Below are 12,066 nucleotides of genomic sequence, written 5' to 3' on the forward strand. Positions count from 1 at the left end.
ATCTTTTTAAAATACATGAGGGGTCCTAGCACTCTGTAAGCACTCACTATTTTTATACCTGGGTCCCAGGGCTTCCGACTCAGGTGTGCATGAGAAGGAGCTGATACCCTTACCCTATTCAGAGTGTGACCACGGAGAAGCACTGGTGGGTGGCTAGTAGAGGGGACCCCTATCGGGTATCCCACCAGATCGCTCAGGTGCTCTTGGCTTCCTTATGTCCCTCTGGCCCAGGAACACCAAGGCTCAGAAGTAGGGAGTGTGCCCAAGGTCAAACAGCTAGAAGGAGCTGGAGCTGGGACATAACCCAGTTTTGTCTGCCCCCGGGCTGGGGCTCTGTCTCCAAGCTACCTGGCCAGCTGGGGAGATCCTCCGAATGGCTGGGAGACCACGGATGCTACACAGATGAAGGTATTTTAGGCAGAGTGAGAGTGAGAGGGAAAATATTGAAGTGTAATATATCTGAGTCTTGCTCTCTTGTCCACCCTGCCTCCAACTGGCAAAGAGAACAAGGAGCCCTTTTCTGGGGCTCTCAGCCTGGCTGGGAGCCAAAGGAGCCAGCCCTAGAACCTGGCAAATCGAGTCCCTTTCCTGGCCTCAGTCTCTTCATCTGTTAAATGGGCTGAGTGGCCTTTGGCAGAGCGGCTGTTGAGTGTGGCCTGGAGCAGAGGGCTGGCATAGCATGGGATAAACTTCCTGTGTCCCCAAGCTGCGCTCCCCATCCCCCATCTGTCTTCCCTTCCCCCTTCCTTTTGAGGCTAGGCTTTCTAAGCCAAAGGGCTCAGAGGCAGCCAGGAGCTGTCTTCCACTCTGGTGCTGCTGACTCAGCCCTTTCCCTGGTGACAGCAGCAGGGGGAGGGTGGGAAGGATGGCTCCCACCCTCTGCAGCCCTGGCTCAGCGCCCTGGGAATGCTGCCTGAGGCAGGGCCACATAGAGGGCATGGCCAGTGTGGCCCTGGTGTTTTCTCAATGCTGTAGAACCTCAATCTGCTTTTGGGGGACCCCCTGGGGTTCCTAAGTAGGTCAGGGTAGGGGGGAGGACTTGGGAGGCTTGAGAGGTGAAAGCAGCACAAAGCTGAAAGCTGGGAGAGTCTGACTTTCATTCCAGCTTTGGCTTCGGTCAGCTGTGACCTTGAGCCAAAGACTGGGGTCTATCCTGGGTCACGGAGTCTCTGCTGGTCACATTAAGTAATTGGGTCAGGCCATCTCTCAGGGTCTTTCCAGGACTGAAGTTCTGCTGTCTGATTATCCCCAAAACTGCTAGAAAGACTGAAGGCTGGACATGAGACGTGGTTAAAGATACACAGGCCACGGGCTGTTCTATCCTCCACACTTGGCCCGGTGAGTAGGGGCTAGGCTTTCATGCCCTAAGCTCCAGACTGAATTCCATCCCCCTCAGATCTCTACATTTCTGTACTGAGGGCAGTAATGTCACTGCCTCCCTCTTCCCACGGGACAGACCAGGAACTAGAGCCTTTGTCCCCCCCAACCCCACCTATTCCCCCTGCCCAGGCATGTTCCTAGGACTCCAGTGGGCTGGGGACCCCTTCCTTTCTGTGGAATTGTGGCTCCTCTTCACTCCTCCCAGCCATGGGACCCTGGGAAAGCACAAGGCTGGGGTCAGCTGAGTTGAAATAATGGATGGGAACACCCTTCTGGTTCCAAAATCCCCTGCAAAGATGAGGCCCAGCTCAGGCAGTAAGCACTCAACCAGTGCGGAATGAGAGGGGGCTGGAGTGGGAGGGACACTGGAGACCATCTGGGCACCCCAGAGTCCCAGGGATGCATGAAAAACCTTCGCAGCTCAACTGGAAGGACCCCGCCCAGGCCGAGGGGCATACTACACGGGCTGCCCCCTCTTGCCAGCAGGACCCTTCTGCGGGGGGGTCATTTCCACAGAGGGGTTGGCTCCATAAGACGCGAGGGATGGACTGTTCAGGGGAGATTTCCAGGCTGAGGCGGGGGACTTCCATGTCCATTGAAGAGGGGGTGTTGACCTGGCTGTTGCCCTTACCTAGTACCTGAGGGGGTCATACCTGCTCATTGACTTGGACATGTGCTGAGCACAAGAAGACTGGGGACTGGAGCTCTGCAGATTCCTAGGGACGGAGAGGTCAATGGATTAGCCCAAGTTCTGAGCTAGGGGGTGCCCGCGCCCTCTCCCCTCAGCACCCTGCCCCTGTGACCCAGAGCAAATAGGCCAAGCCCACCTCTCAGCCCGGATTCCAGGGCTGCCGCCTCATTCCTGAGCAATCTGGGGGGCTCCTGCCCCTTCCTTTCCCTCTATTTTCCAGCCTGCACCTCAAGGGGCTTCAGACCCCTTCCCACTCTGACTCTCTTGGGTTTCTGAATCAAACCAGACCCCACTGGACAACCAAAGAGTTAAGCAAAGGAAAACCCCAGCTCCCTAGGCTCCTTTTATCTCCCACAGATCCCAGAGGCTGGAGAGGAGGGAGCAGAGAGGAGGGGAAGTGGGAAGCCAGCTCAGCCCGCTCCCTCCGCCTTCCCTTCCCTCCGCCTCTCTCCCTCCTTCTCTCCCTCCCTCTTCGGCTCAGCCCGGGGGTCTGGGCCAGCAACTAGCAGACATGGGCCAAGGAGCCAGAGACTGCCCAGAGGCCGGGGGTCTGTGAGCTGCCGTGGAGGCCACTGGACACGGGGTGAGTGATGAATGTTCCTGTAACTTCTTCCAGCAGGGCCCCGGGGGCTGGGGTCAGAGCCCAGAATTCCCTTCCTCCCTCCTCTCTTCCTAGACACGTCCTGGGTTCTGCTCTCTCCCTCTGATCCTCTCAGCCCCTCTAGCCCCTGGTGAAGGGCTGCCCTGCTCCTCCAGCGGGAGCCTGTCCCTGCCGGGACACTCACCACCTCAACTCAGCAGGCCCAGCTCCCTCCCATCCCAGAGAGCTCCCAGCTCCTAAGTAAAGGCAGCAGGGAGACCCCCCCACCCACCCAAAATCACCCCAGATGGCACAGTCCCCCACTCTGGATCCCTGCGTGGTCCCCCTTCCCCCAGGGCCAGTCCCTGATCATGGCTGTGGTTATTATTACTCTTGTTCAAAGACTGCTTTGCTTCCTGCTTCCTGCTCTCCCCAGGGCACAGTTCTGTGTCTCAGAGCTTTTGACTCCAATCTGGCCTCTGCCAACAGAAACATCCCCAACCATGCCAGTTCTCCAGGCGAAATTCTGCTCTTCCCATCCCATGTGGGTACTGGGTAGAGGCCTTGTCTGTCACAGGAAGGAACATGTTTCAAATCTTACTTGTTTATTACTGAAGTGTAATTGACATTATCTTGCTTCAGGCTTGCAACATTGTCATTCAGCAATCCTGTGCATTACTCAGCTCTCACCACTGATGAGGGTCCTCACTATACAATGTTATTGACTATCCCCTCTGCCATCCTTTGTATTAAGAGTCTTACAAGTCAGGCATTTGCCCTGCATTTGGATCCTCCTGAACAACCTGGGAGATAGGCAATGGTTTCAACTCCTTGTAAGTGTCAAGGAGCAGCATGGAAGACTAGAGAGGTTAAGCTACTAGCCTGAGGTCACACAGTTTGTAAGCTATCATGGGATCTTAGGTCCAACCCTAAAGGCCTCACCCTTTCCCATAAAGTCACATCTATGGCCAGGACAAAGGGGATTTTTGTTCTTCTCAAAAATCACCGAGATGTGGCATTTACAAACACAGGGTGGGGGTTATAATCTTGAACAGAGAGGATGTTGATCTCTGAGAAGTTTATCTGCCTTATTGAGCAGAACCAGGAAAACAGACCAGGGTAGAGCTGGGGAATGGTCACTTCTAAGAGAGGGTGTTATCTGTGGGGACGACCTGCCCGCCACCACCCTTCTAGCTACTGTTCAGCCCCCAGATGGTGGAATGTGTGTGTGTGTGTGTGTGTATAGAGGGGGAACTCCTGCCCTTTAAAACCCATCCCTTACCTCAGTCCTCAGTGAAGATAGAATAGCATTTTTTCAAAAAATAATAATTTTAACTTCTCTATATGTATTAACCACAGAAAAAATATTTTTGAATTGTACCAAATGTTAAAGGAACAAAAAGGAAATAAACAAAGAAACGCCAGAAGTGTAAAAACCAGTCTGGTTTCAAGAAATGAGTTTCTGATCCTGCGATAATATGCCAGCCCCCAAACACTGCTACCACCTCAAAGGCTCTTTGCCGGGTTTCCTGCCCACCCAGCCCCAGCCTGTCCCCAGTGTCTGCTGTCCTGGCCACTTCCTGCCCCCCTCCTGGAACTCTGGAACCTCCCTTGGCCAGGGCCATAGACATCTTCATAAACCCCTGGACTTCTCCCATCCTTTTTGAATTTTCCAGACCTTCTAGTCCTGCTCTTTAATTCCAATTTACCCCCTTGGCAGTGGATTGGTAGGTCTATGATGATTGACACGACTCCCTTCCAATGAATTAACTCCAGAGTCTTAAGGGCTTCTGTGTAAGGCTGAGCTGTGTGGGTTGTTGACTGCACAAAGGTGCTGAGGGGGAGGTGGGTTGACAACAGCCTTTGCCAATCTACAAACCCTCAGTGTTGCATTTTTCCAAAAATGACTTCTATTTTTGTTTCTAATTTGTCGGCGCAGAGAGGTACCTGCTTCTGCCTTGCACACAGGCACCTCTAGGCAGGCCAACACTGGTCTACGTTCTGAAATTCTGCATACCTATTTCTGAATTCTTAAAGATGCCGTAACAGCATCCCGGGGCACAACACTGTGTATTTTCTCTGGATGTTGCTTCCTGACTGCTATAATAAATGAACGTTCCTAGATCTTGGTCAGGACCATGGTGCTCAGGTGCCAGATCTGCACCTCGTCCCCTCTCCTGAAGAGCGAGCCTGCAGAATCATTTGCATTGGTCGCAGGGGCGCACTAACATCCCTCATGCTGGGCTGGTAGCCTGTGCTTGCTCGAGAAGGCTGGGTCGGTTGCAAGAAACAAGCCAAAGGGAGGTGGGCAGGGCGGGCTGGGGTGGGGAGCATTTCACGGTCTTACTGGGTAGAACATGTGGGTGGCTGGAGCACCTTCCTCGCCCACCCCAGCAAAGGCGTCCCGGGACTTCGTCTGTTTCCCCGGCTGTGGCTATCTTTAGACGGGTTTCCTTCCCAGGCCCATGTGTGCCAGAAATCTCCATGGACTAGGTTCCAGGGGACCTGGCCTGCAGGCCCTGCATGGCCACAGGTCTCTTCATGACCTGGGAGAAAGTGCTTCTCTGTGTCAGTCTCTTTTTTCTCATCTGTTAAATGGGGACACTAACTCTCTGCCCTCGAGTTACATCAGGTGTGCTGATAATATGGGGGAAGCATCCGTGCTGCACAGTGCGCGGTGTGGACGGTCCCTTAAATAGAATCTCTGCCCCTTTTTACTTGCTGCAGGTCACCATGGGGATAGCTTCCCTGGACCTCCTCTGTGTAGGGCTCCTGCTCCCTCTCTTGGTGTGTGCGGTCCCCACAGAGGAGCCCTCCTCTGGGGATGCGGTGGCCTCGGGTACCCCTGGGTACTGTCAACGGTGCTGTGACTCTGAGGACCCCCTGACCCCTGCCGATGAAGCAGTGTTATCTGCCTCTCCATCTGCCCTCCCATACCTGCTGCCTGAAGTCAGGCCCTACATTAACATCACCATCCTGAAGGGTGAGTAGCCCCCTCCCTCCCAGTGGCTCAGGCTAGAGTGGCCTGGCTGGGGATGGGGAGGGCGTGGAGCCCTCTCCTTGGGCTGGGGTTGGTGAGGGGGAGGGAACAGGAAAAACCTAGACAGAAAATTGTCCCAGACCCTTTCTGTCATTCATATATTTATTGAGCAGCTACTATGTGCCAGGACTGTTCTGAGTTCTGAGGATGGAGCATGAGCAAACCAGACAGAAGTGCCAACTGCTGTTCCCATGGGAGAGGCAAAAAGTGAGCAAAAAACATATTGCTGAAGTTAATGAGACAGAATGTTTGATGGTGATAAAGGGGATGGTGGAGCCAAAGTTGAGGAGGGTAAGGGGCATCAGGAGTGTAGGTGCAGGGAATAGGTTGCAAATTAAATGGGGTGTCGGTTCATTGAGAAGTGAGGGAGAAGCCATGTGGCTGTCTGAGGAAGAGCAGTCCAAGGAGCATGAGCAGCAGGTGCAAAGGTCCTGTGGTAGGAGTAGGCCTGGTGTGTCTAAGGAGCAGAGAGCAAGAGGAGGAGCTGAAGTTGGAGATGAAATAGGGGCAGGGTCAGACTTGGGTTTCCTTGAGTGGGAATGGGGAGCAGGGGAGGGTTCGAGCAGAGAGACCTGGTCCCACTGGGGCTACAAATGGATCTCTCTAATATTTCGTGGAGAATGGCCGGTAAGGGACAAGGGTGGAAGCAGGGAGATCTATGGGCAGCCATTAGGGCTATCCAGGTGAGAGCGGGCTCCCGGTCCTCGAAAATCAGGAAGAGGCTTCTGCTGCTGGGGACTGTGAACAGCTGGGGCCTGGGGCCAGGCCCTGGACACCCTTCAGCTGGGGTTGTATGGCCAACCACCCCAAGACGTCAGTCCTTGGTCATTGCTCCCATTTTGCAGAGGGGGACACCGAACCTCCAAGCAGGGAGGAGCTTTCCCAGGAGCACACAGCTATAAGGGACAAAGCCTAGATTTGTCCCTGAGGACTCGGGCCACTCCACCCTAGAGCCAGGGGTCGGCTAGCTTCTGAGAACTCTGGGCCTCGGGTTTCCTGGGGAAGGACACCTCCCTTCCTCCAGCACCCCATCTTCCCCAAGGCCCATAGAGCCTCTGCCTGAGGCTGAGGAGCTGTCTGGAAAACCCAGGATTAGGAGGACACCCTTGAGCCAGCCTTCACTGTCTGCCGGTGCGGGTGGACCCTCGGCTGTGGCAGGAGGCTCCTGGCTGGCGTCAGGAGTCCTGGGTCCCCGTCCCAGCTGCTCGCTCCCTCACTGTACGGATCAGGCTGGTCTCTCTGTCCCTGGCTTGCCGCCTCCTTTGTAAAAAGGTAAAGGTAACCCCTTCCTAGGACCAGCGTTCACCCCCCTCCCTTGGGTCTGGGGCAGGGAGATGCAAACCATAAAGTGTGGTGCATGCAAGGAGGTCTTTCTCTATTGAGGCTGTGGGGCCAAACCGCTGCAGAGCCGGGGACCCCCTTCTCCCCGCTTCTTTCCAGGCTTTCCCCCCCGAGGGTCTATGCCTTCCGTTTCGCTCTTTTCATCAATACTGCCGAGGTCACAGGAGACCTTGGGAAGACACAGGGCTGTGCGGGTCTCTCAAAGGGGAGTGGCTGATGGTAGGAGTTCTGGCGTGTGACAGGCGGCAGGGAAATGCTTGGGATCAGGTACCTCAAGACACAGGGGATCCCCTGCTCCTTCTGTGCTCAAGGTCAGCCTGGAACTGAGGCTGGGCAGAGGCGTGTGTGCCTAAGGATGAGGCTGGATGTTGCCGGAGCTCCGGGCAGTCAGGGACAGGCCGAGCGTTGCTGGGTGGACCCTCCTGCCTCATATTGGAAGTCTATAGGGCGCTCCCCCATAGGACATTTTGTCAAGGGCCCAACATCAGCCCTGTGAGGTGGGCAGATTCCTCTTCAAGACAGAGACAAAATAACCGAGACCGTGACCGTGAAATGCCCCAGTGGGACATAACACCAACCAAGGGCTGCCTGGTTCCGAACCAGGGCCTTTCCCTTCATGTAGGCGGAGGCTATTTTCTTGGCTCCTTCTCTGAGTCAGAAATGCAAAGTGCGACTCAGCTGCCAAAGAGAATGAGCTCTTGCCATTTGCAACAGCATGGATGCAACAGAGGATATGCAGCTGCGCGAAATAAGTCAGTCGGAGCAAGACGAAGGCCGTACGCTTTCCCTCGTATGCAGAATTTAAGGGACAAAACAGATGAACATAGGGGAAGGGAAGGAAAAAAATAAAATAAGAGAAAAACAGAGAGGGAGACACACCATAAGAGACTCTGCTCTAGGGAACAAACTGAGGGCGGCTGGAGGGGGGGAAGGGGAACAGAGTCACTGGGGGATGGGCATCAGGAGGGCTTGGGATGTTATGAGCCTTGGGTGTTCTGTGCAGCTGATGAATCACTAAATTCTACCCCTGAAATGCATAATACACTGTTTGTTACTTAAATTCAATTTAAATAAAAAAAAAAAAAAAGAAAGAAAGAAAAAGAAATGCCAAGTGGGTCCTGTAGCCGCTACCTCTCCGCTGGAGTCAGGCTGGGAGTCGTGACTCTTGGGGTTTGGGCCTGGCTTCCAGGGAACGTGATCACACCTTCACTGGACGGGGAGGGGAACGGGCGGTGGAAGACAGAGAGGTCTTGGGGCTTGCCCCTCCCGCTTCCCCTGAGCTGTATGACCCTGGGTGAGTCACTGAACCTCGCTGTGAATAGAGATGATCACGGTGTCTTCTTTAGAGGGGCGTTCAGCAGAGCGGTGCTCGGTATACAGTAGGTGCTCAGTACATGCTGGCTATTCTCTGGCCTTCCTTCTCAAGGCAGGGGCGGAGCCTTCTGCAAGCAGAGACAAGGGTGCCGGCCCTGACTTTCCCCTTCTTGTCCCCACAGGTGACAAAGGGGACCGAGGCCTGCTGGGCACGCCCGGGAAGCTGGGCCGGGAGGGTCCCCGGGGGGAGCGTGGCCCGCAGGGCACCAAGGGCGCCAAGGGGCAAGCGGGCAGCCCCGGGGCCCCGTGCCAGACGCGCTTCTCAGCCTTCTCGGTGGGCCGCAAGACGGCCCTGCACAGCAGCGAGGGCTTCCAGCCGCTGCTTTTTGACACTGTCTTCGTCAACCCCGATGGCCACTTCGACCTGACTGCCGGTCACTTTGTCGCCCCGCTGCGTGGCCTCTACTTCTTCAGCCTCAACGTCCACAGCTGGAACTTCAAGGAGACGTACGTGCACGTGGTGCACAACGAGGAGGCGGCCGTCATCCTCTACGCGCAGCCCAGCGACCGCAGCATCATGCAGAGCCAGAGCGTGATGCTGGCGCTGGCGCCCGGGGACCGCGTCTGGGTGCGTCTCTTCAAGCGCGAGCGGGAGAACGCCGTCTACAGCGACGACGTGGACACCTACATCACCTTCAGTGGCCACCTCATCAAGCCTGAGGATGATTAGTGGTCCCCGGTGGGGCAGCCCCGGCCCCGGGGTGGGGGGAACTGTGGGCAAAGTTGTCCTCCATGAAGTGGGCCCCCGGGACCAAGCATTCTGGATGGGCTTCCTCTTCTTTCCTTCCCTCCAACATCTCGCTCTCTCTCTTCTCTTGGACTATTTTAAGAAGAACCTGAATATTCTAGAACTTTCCCAGCCTGCGAACGCGGCAGATTCTGATTCTGGTTCTAAAGGGGGTGGTGTCCAGGGCTCTGCACGTATAAGAAGTTCCTGGATGTAGTTGGTGCTATTGGTCCAGGGACCCCCCTTGAATCCCGATTCTAGACCTTTCCCAACATTCTGGAATCCTCCAAACATTCTAGACTCTTGCCAAATCCTTCACTTCTCTCATCTTTCCAGGACCCCCACCCCATCCTCTTGCTCCTTCCACCTTCTCTGTCCCTCTCTTGTGCACCCCACTTGTGCAGCCGCCGGTCCCTTATTCATTCATCAAACGCTCTCTGAGCACTCACTCTGTGTCAGGCTCTGGGGAAGCTGAGGTGAGACACAGGCCCTGCCCTTGGTGAGTGCCCAGCCCCGCCAGGGTGGGGAGACACAGGCTCAGGAAGCCAGACCCAGAAAAATAGCAGGGCTCTCATCACAGAAGTCTGTGTCTGGGCGTTCAGCCACCATGGACCGTCCTTGTCTGCAGGTCCCCAAGGTGAATAGAGTCCCCAAGGTAGGGGGGATCCTTATCCTTGTCCATTTCTTTCCTTCCTGCCCAATGCCCTTCATTAAAGCAAACCCCAGAAGGGCCTTGGTCAGGGCAAGGGTGCTATGAGGGGAGGATCCAGGGGCCTGCAGCATTTGGGGGTGAAGAGGGCCCTTGGGAAAGGGAGCCCAGACCCACATCTCCCCACATGTCAGGTACAGCAGCCCGTGAGGACTCCTCCCCTCCTCACACATCCCCTTCCCCATCCCCAAGGTGCCAGGCTCCCAGCCACCGCCAGACACTGATGTCGTCCCCAGGTGCTCTCTGACCCTCCTTGGCCCTCCTTGGCGGCCCAACATCCCTGGCTTTCCGGACCTGGTTAAAGTGCTGAGGTCCCGATGGGCAGCTCGTGCCCGGCACGGAGCCTCCTGTGGCCAGATGCCACCTTGACACGTGCCACCGGGCCATGGGCCAGGCTTTGGAGCCCTCAGCAGGTCTAGGGAACTGAAGCAGGCAACATCCCAGGTCAGTGGAGGGGAACCTCCTCTGAGCCATGAGGCTAAGACAGGCACTGGGAGTGACCAAGGCCAAGGAAGGGACATCAGGCCTTCTGTCCTTTCTCCCTCTCCCGGGGTGGGGCAGTCTGGCGGTCTCCGGCCTTCTTGTCTCCTATCCCAGGTAGCCTGAACCTTTCTCCAGAGGGAAATGGCTGCTTCCCGTTGGTGCTGATGCTGACCGTGGGGCAGAGGCGCCCCGGGCAGTGGTCTCTGGTGCTCACTCGTAGCCGACGGATTCACGGCTCAGTGATGGGGGGCTGGCAGCAGGACCTGACCCCGTGCCGTGAACGCTGGTGCTATATCCTCACTCCTCACCTGACTTCGCCCCTGTCCTGCTTGTCTGGAGTGATTAAAGTGTGTCTGTCTTTTTGGAAGTTCAGGCTGGTTCTTTCTGCTCGGCTTCCTATGCCCCTCCTCGGGAGAGCAGCCAGTCCTGGTTCTGCTGGCGGCCCGACCCCAGGGCTCCCCTCCATGGACTCCCCATCCTATGCAGCCCCCTCCGTCACTCATCAGCTGGTAGGCCTTGGAGTGAGTGGAGCCAGGCTCGGAGCTCCCGGCTGGGCCGCGCCTTGTCTGCGGCCTCAGGCCAGGCTCCACACACCTGAGCCTCCCTTTCCTTGTTTGTAAAATGGGGATGCAGAGAATCTACCCCCGGGGGTGGCCATGAGGTTGAGAAGAGCGATGTTTGAGCCACGCTCACTGAGTGCCTGCTGTGTGCCGGGTACCCCGCTAGGCGTGGAGGTGCAGGGCGAGCCCAAGCCATCCTCTTGCCTTCGAGAACGCTGTGGAGCCTACATTCCAGTGAATCACTTGTCAGTGCCGAGCCCTGCAGGCCCTACTTGGGGACTCTGTCTCATGGTTTGTGTTTAATATTTACGAGAGAACTGTTGGCTGTTCTCTGGAGGAAAACACAGCTTCATCAGACAGTGGACTGGGTTCTGACTTTCCAAGCTAGCGCGGTGACTACTCACGTAAATCTATTTATGTTTGCAGTGACCCCTGTGGGCTTGCCTGACACACTTAAGGCACCTGTGTGTGTCCCTATGGCTGTGCTTGGTGGCATTCTGGCACCATGTGCAAGATGCAGCTATAAGGAATGAAACTACTGGAACTGCCCTGGTACTCGGCCCAGGCCAGGCAAGGGAGCCCTGAGTCTCTTGTTTCTCTGAAACTTAAGTGGCCACGGCAAGAGGCCTCCCACTACACCTGAGTGCTCCCCAGGGGTCAGAGGCTATGCAGGGGAGCGACCCCAAGGCATAGTTTTGGCCCAGACTCTGTTCACGTGTCATCCGTCTGCCCCCAGCAGTAAAGGTAAGGGTTACCCCCAGCGCCAGAGCCTCTAATCATGGATGCTGTGAGGACAAGCGGTTTTGCCAATCCGCTAAGGCAGCCAAATTTTGTTTTGTTTTGTTTTTTGGCAGCAAAGTTTTGGAAACTTCTCACCAAGCCCCTGCAGGAGAATTCGTTTGTCCTTTGCAAGCTGAGGCCAAAGGTCACAGGCAATTCCAGGCCACATTAGCTCAGGGCTCTTAGAACCAACTCCTCCATGGTCTCAGCTGATTTGCAGCAGAAGCTTCAATCCTGGTTCCAAGTGGCTTCCGATGTCCGCCTGCGCTAGTTTTTCCCACAGGAGCCCGGTTTCCGGCTTGGTGGCAAATCTCCAAGGAGTGGCAGGAGCCTCTGGATCTTTGTGATGGGGACCCTTTCAGAAGGTGACGTTCCAGTGCGGGCCGGGCAAGGGCCCTGGA

At 55.9% G+C, this 12,066-nt stretch overlaps 1 protein-coding gene across 1 annotated transcript; it reads left to right on the forward strand.

Annotated features, from left to right (window-relative positions):
• The first annotated feature begins 1,320 nt into the window (after positions 1 to 1,320).
• Positions 1,321 to 10,690, forward strand: C1QTNF6 (C1q and TNF related 6). The gene is made up of 4 exons (XM_082740211.1): positions 1,321 to 1,338; positions 2,553 to 2,654; positions 5,379 to 5,634; positions 8,529 to 10,690. The coding sequence occupies exons 3-4, from the start codon at positions 5,385 to 5,387 to the stop codon at positions 9,074 to 9,076; spliced, it is 798 nt and encodes a 265-aa protein (XP_082596337.1). The 5' UTR covers positions 1,321 to 1,338; positions 2,553 to 2,654; positions 5,379 to 5,384; the 3' UTR covers positions 9,077 to 10,690.
• The last annotated feature ends 1,376 nt before the right edge of the window (positions 10,691 to 12,066 follow it).

The sequence above is a fragment of the Mustela nivalis genome, assembly GCF_964662115.1.
Source record: "Mustela nivalis genome assembly, chromosome: 7".
Classification (NCBI taxonomy): domain Eukaryota; kingdom Metazoa; phylum Chordata; class Mammalia; order Carnivora; family Mustelidae; genus Mustela; species Mustela nivalis.